Source organism: Pyrgilauda ruficollis, unplaced genomic scaffold (genome assembly GCF_017590135.1).
Source record: "Pyrgilauda ruficollis isolate IOZ18807 unplaced genomic scaffold, ASM1759013v1 scaffold185, whole genome shotgun sequence".
Taxonomy (NCBI): Eukaryota; Metazoa; Chordata; class Aves; order Passeriformes; family Passeridae; genus Pyrgilauda; species Pyrgilauda ruficollis.
Window position 1 is genome coordinate 527704 of NW_024517540.1, and position 14395 is coordinate 542098.

General features: G+C 56.0%; 2 protein-coding genes and 1 long non-coding RNA gene across 15 annotated transcripts in view; 2 read left to right on the forward strand and 1 right to left on the reverse strand.

The window, feature by feature from the left end:
- Positions 1-5664, forward strand: part of MEF2D (myocyte enhancer factor 2D) — a 78728-nt gene extending 73064 nt beyond the window's left edge. For all 13 annotated transcript variants that reach the window (XM_041464940.1, XM_041464949.1, XM_041464950.1 and 10 more), the window contains 2 exons: positions 1588-1816; positions 3189-5664. In XM_041464940.1, the coding sequence (XP_041320874.1) occupies positions 1588-1816; positions 3189-3519 (560 nt within the window). In that variant the 3' untranslated portion in view covers positions 3520-5664. The remainder of the gene's footprint in view (positions 1-1587; positions 1817-3188) is intronic.
- Positions 5665-5683: 19 nt separating this feature from the next.
- On the forward strand, positions 5684-9981 carry LOC121352203. Its single transcript, XR_005954901.1, has 2 exons — positions 5684-8136; positions 8406-9981. It is a non-coding gene; the product is annotated as an uncharacterized LOC121352203 (long non-coding RNA).
- Positions 9582-11281, reverse strand: LOC121352202. The gene is made up of 2 exons (XM_041464955.1): positions 11027-11281; positions 9582-10982 (listed from the first exon to the last, which is right to left on the reverse strand). Exons 1-2 carry the CDS (start codon positions 11279-11281, stop codon positions 9945-9947), a joined length of 1293 nt encoding a protein of 430 aa, XP_041320889.1. The 3' UTR covers positions 9582-9944.
- Between the last annotated feature and the right edge of the window lie 3114 nt (positions 11282-14395).

Here is a 14395-nt window from a genome sequence, read left to right on the forward strand (position 1 = left end):
TACCGGGGCATGGGGGGCCCGTGGAGGGGGGGGAACAGTGTGGGGAAAGGGGTCCCGGGGTGCGGGGTGCCCTGGATGGGGTGGGAACAGTGTGGGAGAGGGTCCCGGGGTGCGGGGTGCCCTGGATGGGGGGGACACGGTGACAGCTCCGTGTCCCCATGGCGGGCAGGGAGCGCCCCCTGCTGCCACCCGGGACACGGCGCGCGTGGGGTGCCCCAGGTATGCCCCAGGCACAGGTGGGGATGCCCCAGGTACAAGTGAGGGTGCCCCACGTACATGTGAGAGTGCCCAGGCACAGTGAGGGTGCCCCAGGCCCAGGTGGGGATGCCTGGGTACAGATGAGGGTGCCCCAGGCCCAGGTGGGGATGCCCAGGCCCAGGTGGGGATGCCCAGGTACAGGTAGGGGTGCCCCAGGCACAGGTGGGGGTGCCCCAGGTACAGGTGGGGATGCCCTAGGTACAGGTAGGGGTACCCAGGCACAGTGAGGGTGCCCCAAGCACAGGTGGGGATGCCCAGGCACAGGTGGCACAGATGAGGGTGCCCCAGGTACAGGTGGGGATGCCCCAGGTACAGGTAGGGGTGCCCCAGGCACAGGTGGGGATGCCCAGGCCCAGGTGGGGATGCCCAGGCCCAGGTAGGGGTGCCCCAGGCACAGGTGGGGATGCACAGGCACAGATGAGGGTGCCCCAGGTACAGATGGGGATGCCCTAGGTACAGGTAGGGGTGCCCCAGGTACAGGTAGGGGTACCCAGGCACGGTGAGGGTGCCCCAAGCACAGGTGGGGATGCCCAGGCACAGGTGGCACAGATGAGGGTGCCCCAGACACAGGTGGGGATACCCCAGGCACAGTGGGGGTGCCCCAGGTACAGGTGGGGATGCCCCAGGTACAGGTAGGGGTGCCCCAGGCACAGGTAGGGGTGCCCCAGGTACAGGTGGGTGCCAGCTGCCGGGGTTCTCTGCTCCAGCAGGGGAGGAGCTGTGTCTGTGCTCTGTCCATTTGGCTGGAGGGGCTCTGGGGCTCTCGCGTGTTCATGGCCCTCCCTGGGGGAGCCAGACACGGCTGCATCATGGCCACTGCTGTGCCTGGGGGCAGGGGCACTGGTGGGAGGTGTGGAGGTGGAGGTCCTGCCAGCAGCTCGTGCCCTGAGGCTGGAAGACAAGTGGATGTAAGGAGGAAATGGTTTACATTGAGGGTGGTGAGGTGCTGGCTCAAATTGCCCAGAGAAGCTCTGGCTGCCCCATTGCTGGAGGTGTCCAAGGCCAGGTTGAACAGGGATCAACCTGGGATAGTGGAAAGTGTCCCTGCATGTTGGACTCAGTGGCCTTTAAATGTCCCTTTGTTGAGGCAGTGTTTGGTCATGGATTGGACTGGATCTCAGAGGTCTTTTCCAGCCCGATTGGTCCTGTGACTCCAGCACAAGCCATGCACACACACGAGCTGTGTCCTCTGGCCAGCCTCCCTGTGCCACTGACACCCCATCCGTGGAGTGTTTGTGTCCCCTGTGTGTCTCCATCCTCCCTGAGAGCTCGGGGCACTGTGGGGGCAGGTTTGACATGGAAGTGACTGCAGGGCTCCCTCCCTTGCAGATTATCAGCTGACGAGCGCTGAGCTCTCCTCGCTGCCGGCCTTCAGCTCACCTGGAGGGCTGTCCCTTGGCAACATCTCTGCCTGGCAGCAGCAGCAGCAGCAGCAACAGCAGCAGCAGCAGCAGCAACAGCAACAGCAGCAGCAGCAACAACAGCAGCAGCAGCAGCAGCAGCCGCAGCAGCAGCCGCAGCAGCAGCACCTGGTCCCGGTGTCACTAGGAAACTTAATGTGAGTGACACAAGGGGGAGATGGGGGTTCTGAGGGTGCCAGCCCCAGCTGACTGCTCCCTGGGCTCTCCAGGATGGGTCCACGCTGTGTTCCTGGGGGGCAGGAGCTGTGTGCCTGTGCACAGCTGGCTGGTGAGGTCTGGGCAGTCCTATCCCTGTGGCTCGAAGGGTGACCCAGAGTCCCTGGCTGAGATCAGGGTGCTTGGGGATGCCCCCAGGGCTCATCCTGCTGCCTGTCCACAGTGGGATTGATCCCTGCACTCTCCTGGGGGGAGCTGGGAATGGGCCAAAGGCAGTGGATGTTGCAGGGTAAGGTGCCTGGAATTGTGCCCTGCTGGTATAGAAGAAAAGTGGCTTTTTCTATTACAAAGAGATTGCTTTTCTCCAGGGCAGAAAATGCAGGCACTTGCATCTTAGAAAAGGATTTTTGAAGTGGATCTGCTTTTACTCTGGAATAAAGCATCCACACACAGAATTACAGTCAAAATAAAGATTTAAGCCACTTGCCCATGATCACATTGAGACCATGGGACAAAGACAGGCAGGAATTGAAGAGGGGGGATCAATGACTGCCCCAGCCACTGAGCCAAAGACACATTTCCACCATGAAGGGATGGATGGATGGATGGATGGATGGATGGATGGATGGATGGATGGAGAGATGAACGGGAATGAATAGAGGACTAGAAGGATAGATGGACAGATGAAGGGGTGGGATAGGTGGATGGGTGGAGGAATGGATGGATGGACCAGGTTTTTGTGTAGGAGTTCAGTTTCCTCCCTGCCTGGTGCATGTTTTCCAGGCAAGGCAGGCAGCAGTTTCCTCAGTAGCTGCCAGGACCTCCTGCACCCGTGGGGCCATAGGATGTGTAGAAAGCCTGGACAAAATTTTGTGTTGTAGAGGTTGAGGAGGTTCCCAGTTTTGAGCAAAACCACCTGGCTGAGCCATGTACTGGGTCTGTGCAGCCCAGGGGTGCAGGGGCAGAGCTGTAGGGCCACCCATGCCTTTGGGCCACTGCTGAGGGACAGTGGGGGGGATTGGGGCTGGATCATGGGGTGCTGGGGGAGCAGGAATGCTGCCCACAGGGTCTGATCCTAGCTCTGTGGTAATGCATCCTGGTACATGATTCTGAAGTCATAATTCTGTTTATGTATCCAGATTAATAATCTAATCCAGGTTTATAATCATGGGTTCATTTGGCTGTAGAGTGTGCAAGTTCTGAATTCTGTGCACTGGAGGGTAGAAGGCCACCAAAAAGATAATAATGAGAGATTTCCCATTATCTCCTCCTCCATCTTTTTCTCCCCCTTCTTCCCCTTCTGCTCTCCTCCTCCTTTCCCAACCTCTTCCCCCCACCCTCCGGGATGCCCAGACAAGGGAGCCACTTGTCCCACACCACCACTTTGACTGTCAACACCAACCCCAACATCAGCATCAAGTCAGAGCCCGTCTCGCCCAACCGGGAGAGGAACACTGCCACCCCGCTCAGCACCTTCCCCCACCAGCCCCGGCACGAGCCCACCGGCCGCTCGCCCGTCGACAGCCTCAGCAGCAACACCAGCTCCTACGAGGGCAGCAGCGAGCGGGACGACCCTGCCCGCCCCGATTTTGGCTCCTCCCTGGGCCTCCTGCGACCCAGCAGCGAGCCCGAGGGGGAGAGCCCCTCCGTAAAGCGCATGCGGTTGGATACCTGGGTCACATAACGGGTCCCCACCATCCCTGGGAGCTCCGGGAGGGGCTGGGAGGGGCGGGGGAGGGCAAAACGGGTGATGGGGATGGGGCTGGGGTGGGGTGGGGGGGGCAAATTATCATAAACTGCCTGAGAAATAGCTTTAGGATTTTGTAGGCATTCATTCTAGCGCAGCAGGCGACGCATGCAGTACGTACGGCGCTCGGGAGCGGCCCGGGGTGTGGGAATGGGGGCTGGAGTGGGATATCAGTGTCCTCACCAAAACCAGCAGCCCCTAGGGATGCTCCACGCTGGCCAGCAGGACCCCCTTGGGAAGTGGGACTGTAGCCCTGAGGCAGAGCACCTGTGGCAGGATGGGCTCCGGGGGCAGATGGGGCACAGAGCACCCCAAAATGCTCCTTCCTGGCCATTCCCCTGGGTCCCTGTGCAGGGAGGGGCAGTTCAGACGTGAGTCAGCTCTCTGGGAGCTTGAAGGGCTTTGGTAGGCACAGGTTTTCCTCCAGAAGGGTTTTCCTAAACCAGCTGGGAAGGGAGGTGGGGATGCAGCCACATCCACAGCCTGCTTGAGGCTCCTGCATCCTGGGAAGCTGCAGCAGGAGTAAGAGGCAGATTTTTAAGGCTCAGTTCCGTTTGCCTGACAAGTGGATGCAGACAGCATCCTTCCTACCTGAGCAGGGAACTCCGCTGTTCCTGACCAGGCTCACTGGAACACTGGAGTTCCTGTTTCCCTGACCTCCACTGGGCACAGCAGGTGTGTGGAGAGGGCATCTTAGTGCTGGTTTTGAGAGCAAGTTGTGGATTTTAGCAAACAACGTCCATAAAAGCATTTCAGAAATGGGTTCCCATTGCACCTGGGCCAAAGCTTTAAATGAGGAAATTGGGAAGAAAGTATTTTTTTACTGAAAGATGCAACTGAAGTAATGATCCTAATGAGATTTTGCCTGAAGGTTTCTAGGCCTCAAAAGGCAATAGTGAGCTGTGCAGAAAATCTCCTTGAGCCTTGAGCAGTGATTTAGTGGAAGGAAAAAGGAAAAACCGAGGAATTTCCTCATGTTGCCGCTTGCTCTGGCAGTTTCCCAGGGATGGGTGTTGGTGCCCTGATCCCAAAATGCATCAACCTGCTCATGGTTGGAGGGTTTGGAGGAGAAGGGACCGTTCCTGGCTGGCACAGCCATTAGGGATGGGCTTTCTCCCTGCAGGTGCTCATGCTGGTCCCCCATCCCCCTCCCAGCCTGCTGCCCTATCACCCTGTGCAGGGCCACCCCAGCCCCCCTCACCCCTGGGCTCGCAGTCCCAAACTGGCACAAAACCTGCCCGGATGCCACCTTTGCCAGCCTTGGGGGGCTGCGGGGGAGCTGGGAGCTGCCTGGGGTTCAGGCAGCTGAGACAGAGCAAAGGGAGAGGAGCTGAGTCAGGGTGGGGTTTATCCCCCTCCTGGACCCCTCTGCTGGGTGTCAGCAGCCAGCTCAGCCTTGGAATGAGGCAGATGGCATAAAAACGTCCCAGGATGAGGGGTTTCGCAAACTTTTCCCAACCAAGCATTTATCACAAAGTTTCTAATTGGAAAAAAACAAGAAAAAAACGTGCTGATGATTGTTGTGCAATGAATAGGGAGTGGTTGGAGGAGGAGAGGAAATCCTTCCGAAGCTGGGTGAAAATTAGGAGCTGGTTTTGTGTGGACACCTGGTGAAGGGGTCAGGGTGGGTGCTCAGCAGTGCCGGCGTTCTGGGTGCCCTCTCCAACATCCCTGCTCGTGGATCAAGGCGTGGAGAGATGTGCCAGATCAAACCCCCCCTCCAGACCTCGAAAGACCACATTCCTGCCACAAAGGCTTTTCCACCCAAATGACGGCTTTATTCTTTTCCAACCATGAATTTGGAATTCCCTCTCCCGTTCCCGTGCTCCGGGAAGGCTTTGGGTGGGCAAGAGCAGGAAAGGAGCCCTGGCAGGTTTTGTGCAGTTGAACCCCCCCGTGTCCCCTCCCAAGCCAACCCAGCGGGTACCAGGGACAGGCTCGGCTCTCACCTCCGGAATGTCGGCGTCGGAAGCGGATCTGCCTCCCTCCCTCATCCCTGCCAGTCCTTGGGGAAGCAGGAGAGATGCTGTGGACCGTGGTCTTCCTCGCCCGCGCCGACGCCCCGACCCGGCCACGCCGGACGTACCTGGACGCGCACCTGAGCTCTTTGCACGGCCTTGCTTTGGAAATTAGGCGGGATAATGACGTCTCATCGCTCTCGTTTTTGTATTTTTATTTTGTTTCTTCTTCACAAAAAACAAACTCGACCCAACGAACCGGGGTCTGCCCCGCCAGGAGCAGCGTGGCAGGAGGGCCCAGCGGAGCAGCTGGCTCCAGAGACCCCGGCGAGGAGACGGCAGCGGAGACCCCCCGGCACTCGACGCCGTCGGTGCGGAGCAACCGTCAGGAGGGGGGGAAAAAAAACCAAAAAAACCCCATTTTTGCTCATTAACTTCATGCCCTGACTCCCAAGTTCACACTTCTGCCTGGAAGCTGAGAGGCTGGAAACCACAAAACGCAAGAGACAAACGAGACAAACGCTGGGTTAGGCAGATGCAGGTTCAGATCTGCCTGGCGGGGAAGGCGCCGGAGCGGAGCTGCAGCCGCGGCACTCGACGATCCCTGGGCTGGTGCCAGGGGCAGGTACAGCCCTGGACTGGTGCCAGGGGCAGGTACAGCTCTGAGCTGGTGCCAGGGGCAGGTACAGCCCTAGGCTGGTGGCACAGGCAGGTACAGCTCTGAGCTGGTGGCATGGCCAGGTACAGCTCTGAGCTGGTGCCAGGGGCAGGCACAGCTCTGGGCTGATGGCACGGGCAGGTACAGCCCTGGGCTGGTGCCAGGGGCAAGTACAGCCCTGGGCTGGTGGCATGGCCAGGTACAGCCCTGGGCTGGTGCCATAGCCAGGTACAGCCCTGGGCTGGTGCCACAGGCAGGTACAGCCCTGGGCTGGTGGCATGGGCAGGTACAGCTCTGGGCTGGTGCCACGGGCTCGTGGGGAGGCAGGGGTGCCCGGGCCAGACATGGCGTTGGCTTCACGTCGCAGTGAAAAGGGTTTGGGGGCTGTTTGTCGGGGTCTTTACTTTGTTGGGGGCTTGGGGTTATTTTATTATTATATTCTTTTTTTTTTTTGTCCGGGTCATTATCCTTTATTTCCCCCTCCAGACTGTAGTATCTGGTAAACTCCTCCTAATTTTCAAAAGACAACGAGAAGAATGACAATCTAAGAAACCAACACCCTCCTTTGTGCTTCTATAAATATGTTTCTGATCTAATTTTATTTCTCGTGCTCATCTGTACTGTTGACAGTTACAATTGTGTATAATTTTTTTTTTAATTTGGAATTTTTGCGTTGTATAGGGTTTAGTTTTAAAATATATATATATTTTCCATTTTTTAAAAAGGGGTGTTGCAAAAAAAAAATTGCACGATTTAAATGACAATAGTTAAAATGCTGCAGTTTTTAGAGATGTGGAAGCAAAATGGAGCTTATTTATTCTCAAAGGCTATAAAGGTGTAAAATGCATGAAGAAAAAAAAAACATTTACAAAAAAAAAAAAAAAGACAAAAAAAGTGTAACCTGAACAAAGTGTAGCGTTAAAGATTTTAAAGGATGACAACAACAAGAAAAAAAGAAAAAAACCAACAAAAAAACAGCTAATATATTGTGTTTGGGCTAGTTTGCTTTTGTTTTTAATTGTTCCTTTTTTGGAGAATGAAATACATTTGTGTATATTTTCATATAAGAAGTATGCACTGAGATGTTTCCAAACTGATATATTCCTTTCTAAACGTGTGGTTACTTACCAAAGTCTGTTTCTGATCTTTACCTTCTAAACTCTCTGTGGATCCTCCAGCCCGCACCTGAGCGCAGGTAAGGCGGGGTGGGGGCAGCGGCACGGCCCCCTCCCCGCGGGGTGCCAGGGGTGCCAGGGGGCTGAGCCGGGGGGCTGGCACATGTGGGGGCTGTGACCCTCGGCCTGGGAAGGCTGGTCTTTCCCAGGGCCTGGCAAAGCTGTTTTTTGGGGTGTCCGTGCTGGTTTTTGGGGTGTCTGTGCCGCTGCGGGGCTGGCTGGGGTGGGCTGGTGCCAGGAGCAGCCTGGTGAGGGCAGGGGCAGAGCGGGGGGTTCCTCCCCTGGAGCTGTGCCCAGTGTGTGCTGGCATGGCCAGGTTTGGTGCAGAGAGGAGGAGGATGGAAGGAAGGAAGGAAGGATGGAGGAAGGTCACAGGGTGTGGCTCAGGTGACGCTGCTGCCGGCAGCTGTAGGAGCAGGATGGGGTGGGAAGTCACCTGCCCAGCCCTGGAGGAGATTTGGGGATGGAGCAGGACCCTAAATGATGGATAGAACCCAAAATAGTGGGAAGGGCACTAAAAGGGGCCTAAAATACTGCCTGGGAGCAGTGAGGATGGTGATGGATCAGTGGAGATGGTCCTGCCCGCTCTGGGGGCTGTGGACGTGGTCAGCTGGGGTTGGGTGGTCAGCTGAGGTTAGATGGTCAGCTGGGCTGGATGGTCAGCTGGGTTCAGGTGGTCAGCTGGAGTTACATGGTCTGCTGAGTTCAGGTGGTCAGCTGGGGTTGGGTGGTCAGCTGAGGTTAGATGGTCAGCTGGGTTCAGGTGGTCAGCTGGGCTTGGATGGTCAGCTGAGGTTGGATGGTCAGCTGTGTTCAGGTGGTCAGCTGGGTTCAGGTGGTCAGCTGGGGTTACATGGTCAGCTGAGTTCAGGTGGTCAGCTGGGGTTGGGTGGTCAGCTGAGGTTAGATGGTCAGCTGGGCTGGATGGTCAGCTGGGTTCAGGTGGTCAGCTGGGTTCAGGTGGTCAGCTGGAGTTACATGGTCTGCTGAGTTCAGGTGGTCAGCTGGGGTTGGGTGGTCAGCTGAGGTTAGATGGTCAGCTGGGTTCAGGTGGTCAGCTGGGCTTGGATGGTCAGCTGAGGTTGGATGGTCAGCTGGGCTTGGATGGTCTGCTGAGTTCAGGTGGTCAGCTGAGGTTGGATGATCAGCTGGAGTTACGTGGTCAGCTGGAATTGCATGGTCAGCTGGGCTTGGATGGTCAGCTGGAGTTACATGGTCAGCTGGAATTACATGGTCAGCTGGGCTTGGATGGTCAGCTGGGCTTGGATGGTCAGCTGGAATCAGGCAGTCAGCTGGGTTCGGGCGGTCAGCACGAGGACAGGGTGACCCCTGCTCTAGGGGTGTTTTGGGGGTGGCAGGGAGCCTGCCTGTGCAGGAGGTTTGGGTGAAGGGCTTGGTGCTGGGGGCACGCTGGCAGTGGTTGTGGTGCTGGCAGGAGCACCCGAGCCCCCACGGGGGTTGTGGTTGTGGCAGGGAGACTCCGGGGGTCCCTTGGGGAGGGGGTTGTTGCTCTGCGGTGTTTGAGGCCCCTGCCAGGGTTGGGGTCTGGGGGCAGTGGAAGTGTTAAATCCAGAGCTGGTGGTGATGGGCCACGTGTGGGCCTGGGCTAAACTGGGGCAAAGAGAAAGAACACGTTTCCTTTTCCATCTCCCTTTTTCACTTCCCTCTTCCTCTCCAGAATAATTTCAGCAAACCAAGGAAAAAGCAAATTTACAAAAACCCCCACATTTTCCTTGAAAATTTCACTTCTTACACTTTTTTCTCCCCTTGTGTTGCTTGGCTGGAGGATTTCCCCCATCACTTTGGGCCTGAATTGGGATGTTTGTCACCAGTTCTGGGGACAAGGCTGTGAGCTGCTGCTGCCAGCCCAGAGCTTGGCTGGGGCTGAGGGGCACTTGGTGCTCTGGGGGTCCCCTCTGCCCTCCTAGGGAGAGCATCCCTCCGGTGGGGATGGAGCATCTTCCCAGCCACTCCTTAGCTCTGCCGTCCTGCCTCCCTTCTCTCCAGCTGGGGGCACAATTTGGGGAAGTTTGGGGGATTTTCACCACCCAAAGTGGTGAAAATTCATCCCCATCCACCTCTCCCTGAGCTGTGGGAGAGTGTCTAACAGTGGGCTTCAGCTGAAGGTTTGCTCTGGTTTCCCTTTCCCGTGTTCATCCTTTTATTCCACCTTTCCCTCTCACTTCACTTTTATTAATTTTTTTTTTCAGTTTTCCTTTCCACAAAAAACCCCAACCACACCCATAAACCAAGTATTATGTTTTCACTACCTCCATCCACCACCCTTCCTTGTCCAATGCAGGAAGCCACACTCGGGGTGTAAGAGGGCCTTTCCCCCTTTATTTTCCCCTTTCCCTGGTGATTTTCTCTCCCTTCTGTCCCTCTGCCCCTCCTCTCTCTGGTCTCTCACCTGTAGTATTTTACCTGGCTACTGTAACTGTAAATAGCGAGTTTCAATCTGTTAGCAATGGTAACAGTACAGAAAACTGGTTTGTTTTTTTTTTTTGTTTGTTCGTTTGTTTGGTTTGTTTTTTTTTTTTTTTGTTGATATGAAATGAGATTATATTTTTGTCAGAGTATATTGTAATAATACTGACTTTGGACATGGCCGAGTTGTACAGCGATTTCTTGTTTAACCCTCTTGGCTCTTCCCGTGCACCCCTCCCCGGGCTCCCTGCTCCCCAAATTTCCATGTCCCAGACCCTGGGCAGGAGCAGCCCCTTGGCAACGGGCACTTCCAGGGCTGCTTTTCCACAGGGTTCCCAACACGCCGGCGTGTCCCCCTGGCTCCGGGGGGTCAGCAGCCCCCGGGGGTGATTTAGCGAGCCTTGGAGGAGCGGGCTGTGCAGGGATGCTCTGGATCTCTGCCACTCCGGGAGGAATGGGGACCCTGGAGCTCGTTCTGGCTCCCCTCTTCTCCCTGGCCAGGGGAAAGCCCGGCTCCTGCCCAGCTCCTTCCTGCCCAGCTCCGTTCTCTGGAACGTGCTCGGCTTGGGCCAGAGGAGGGTGGTGTGGCTCGGGCTGCGCCAGGACCGGCTCCAGCCGGGCTGGGGAGGTCCTGGGGACAGGATTGGCAATGTCCCCTAGGCTGGGAAGGTTTTGGGGACAGGATTGACAATGTCCCCCAGGCTGGGAAGGTTTTGGGGACTGAGGATTGACAACATCCCCTAGGATGGGAAAGTTTTCAGGAACTGAGGGATTTGCAATATCCCCTAGGATGGGAAAGTTTTGGGGACTGAGGATTGACAATATCCCCCAGGCTGGGAAGGTTTGCAGGAACTGAGGGATTTGCAATATTCCCCAGACTGGGCAGGTTTTTTGGGTACTGAGGGATTTGCAATATCCCTTCACCCTGGGAAGGTTTTTGGAACTGAGGGATTGACAATTTCCCCTAGGTTGGGAAGGTTTTTTTGAACTGAGGGATTGACTATATCCCCTCACCCTGGTAAGGTTTTTGGAACTGAGGGATTGATAATTTCCCCTAGAATGGGAAGGTTTTTTGGAACTGAGGGATTGGCAATATCCCCATCTCTGGGAAGGTGTTTGGAACTGAGGGATTGACAATTTCCCCATCCCTGGGAAGGTTTTTAGAACTGAGGGATTGGCAATGTCCCCATCCCTGGGAAGGTTTTCAGAACTGAGGGATTGGCAATGTCCCCATCCCTGGCTGTGCCTCCCCCCAGCCCCCCACATCCACCCCGGGCCAGGGGGAACCCCAGCGTTGTGCTGGGGGTCAGAAAAGCATTTCTTCCCTTCAGATGGGCTTTCAGAGCGAGGTTTTCGTGCTGGTGCCACTGAGACTGGCCCAGCTCCTCGCTCTCCAGGCCTGGACCCACCTCAGAGCCGTAGGAACGTCCCCAGATGCTCTCCTGAGACCACGCTGGCACGTCCCCACGGGCTCCTGGCATCCCCAAGGCCGAGGGGTGAAGCAGCCCACCCTGGGCCACGACTCCCCTCCTCCCCAGGGCTCTTCCCAAGCATTTGCAGGCAAATCAGATGCTGGAGAAGCGGGGACCATCGTGGCCCAGCTGCTGCTCCCTGTCCTGTCCCCTGCAGCCCCCGGGGCAGGTCCTGGTTCTCCCCCGTCCCCTTTGCTCAGTTCAGCAGGTAGGTGTTAGCAAACTCTGGGGTGTCTGCAAAAACTTTTGTAAAATAGAATAGACCCTTTAAATGATGCACTAAAAGAAAAAAAAAAAAGGTTAAAAATCATGGATGCCCCCTGTCAGCTTCTCTGTGTGATGGTTCGTTGGATGTCCCCGCTCAGCCCAGCACAGGCAGCTCTGCATCCTCCCCCAGGGTGCTGCACAGGTAGAAACAAACCAGGACGTGGCACTTCCCCCGAGGAGTTTTATTTATTGTTTTGAGAAGCAATTTAAAAGGGAAGAAAAAAAAAAAAAACGAAAAAAAAAAGAAAAAAAAAAGAGAAACTGTATCTATAATATATATATAAATATATATATATTTTTAACCTCTTTTTTTTTTTTTTTTTTCCTGCTGCTCCTCCAGCCGTGTGTGTGGGTGTGTGTGTGTGTGCGAGTCAAGGGGTTGGGCACCAGGGCGGGCAGCTCGGGGCAGCAGCAGCCGGAGCACCGGGACCGGAGCATCTCCTCCCGGGTGCGGCTCCCCCGGAGCCCGGCAGCAGCGCAGGGAGGGGAGGGAGGGTTTGTATCGAGACTTTGCCATGTTTTAACCGGGATCTGCGGCTGATTCCATCTTTGAAGCGTTCGCAGCCTCGGGGTCTGGCCTGGCTGAGAACCTCCCGCGCCCTGGGGTCGCCATCCCCACTCCCTGTCCCCGCTCCGTCCCTCCCTTGCTCCCTTGACAATCAGTGGCTCCTTCCCAGGGACTGCAGCACGTGGTTGAGACGTCTATTTCGTTTTTTCAATATTCCTTTTTTTGTGCTGTATGGTGATGCGTTATTGTATATTCCACAATAAGGAAAAAAAATATATTAAAAAAAAATGATGATGATAATAATAATAATTACCATGAGAAATTCTTATGAGTTTTGTTTGGAAACTCTTTCACTATATTTGTTGTAAAGAGGTTTACTATTAAAAAGAAAAAAAAATACACGTTTCTGATAATTTTCCACGCCTCTGGCTCTTTCTTTCCTGCTCTCTACGTGGCAGGGCTCCAGCTCCAGCTCCTGCTGAGAGGGGATGTCACCTGCTCTCGGTGGCTTCAGGTGACACTGCTGTCCCCACTGCCACGTGGGCAGGAGCTCACAGCAGTGGATGTTACTGTAAGACACAAAAACCCATGATGTGAACACGCTGTTGTTTTTAAGGTAAAGAGGGTAGTTTATTTTTTTCATTTTGACATTTATAGATTTTTAAAAGGGACAGTGGGTCGGAGGGTGAAAGTGCCACCTCTCCAATGACACTGGACAAACCAACAGTTTATTCAATTTTTCTTTTTTCCTATACAAGAACACAAAACAATAAGTTATTTACAGAAAGAGTGTGAGAAAGTGTGTTATAAAAATGTAAATATTAGAAGGTTTAGAAAATCTTAAAAACTCAGGGTGACATCAGGACCCAGCTGGAGCAGCTGCAGGGATGCAGGAGCAGGGGTGACCCCGCTGTCCTGCCCAGGGGTTCCCAGATCCTGTCCCTGTCCCCTGGCTGGGAAGGGCCCAGCCAGGCTGAGGGCCAGGGCACCCCTGGCTCGGTGGAGAGGCTGCCCCAAGGCAGGGTGGCTGTCCTGGGATGCTCCTGGCTCCCCTGGGATGCTCCTGATTCCCCTGGGATGCTCCAGGCTCTCCTGGGATGCTCTTAATGCTCTTTGATGACCCTGGGATGCTCCTGACTCCCCTGGGATGCTCTTTGATGGACTGGGTTGCTCCTGGCTCCCCTGGGATGTCTTTGGCTCCCCTGGGATGCTCCTGGCACCCCTGGGATGCTCCTGGCTCCCCTGGGATGCCTTTGGCTCCCCTGGGATGCTCCTGATTCCCCTGGGATCCTCCTGGCTCTCCTGGGATGCTCCTGGCTCCCCTGGGATGCTCTTTGATGTTCTGGGATGCTCCTGACTCCCCTGGGATGCTCTTTGATGGACTGGGTTGCTCCTGGCTCCCCTGGGATGTCTTTGGCTCCCCTGGGATGCTCCTGGCACCCCTGGGATGCTCCTGGTGCAGATGGTGATTCCCACCACGCAGTTTCTGGTTTCAGCCCCTCGGGCAGGGGTGGACACCCCCCACACCCCACAGTGAGGGTCCCTCAGGCACTCTCAGCCCCCCTGCAGGTCAGGCACTGCCTCTCCAACCCAAAGCTTTTCCTGGATGGGTTGGAGCTGCCCCTGGGCTGCCCCTGCCCCTGCAGCTGGAGGTGGATTTCTGTGAGGATGCCAAGGGAGGGATCTGAGGAGGGGGCTCTGGGGTGGGGTCCCTGTGGCACAGCCTGGCTGGGCACCTCTGGATTCAGGATGTGCCCAGGAATGCTGTCAGGAGGGGCAGCAGGGACCTCCTGGGACCCTCACCCCAAATCCTGGATTCAGTTTTGGGCCCCTCGTGACCAGAAAGAGACTGAGGGGCTGGAGAGTGTCCAGAGGGGGGAACAGAGCTGGGGAAGGGGCTGCAGTGCCTGAAAGAGCTGGGGGGGCTCAGCCTGGAGAAAAGGGGGCTCGGGGGGGACCTTGTGGCTCTGCACAGGAGGGGACAGCCAGGGGGGTCGGGCTCTGCTCCAGGGAACAGGGACAGGAGCAGAGAAAATGGCCTCAGGCTGCACCAGGGCAGTTTTAGGTGGGATTTTGGGAAAATTCCCTCTTGGAAAGGCCAGTCAGGCACCGGCCCAGCTTCCCAGTGCTGTGGTGGTGTCACTGTCCCTGGAGGGATTCAACAGACCCTTGGACGTGGCACGTGGGGCTTGCTTTGGTGGCCTTGGCTGTGCTGGGGGAACAGCTGGGCTCCATGAGCTCAGAGGCCTCCTCCAGCCTCAAAAATCCCAGCCTCAAAAATCCCACCCTCCAAAATCCCACCCTCCAAAATCCCACCCTCCAAAATCCGTGACTGCAGCCGAGCCGGG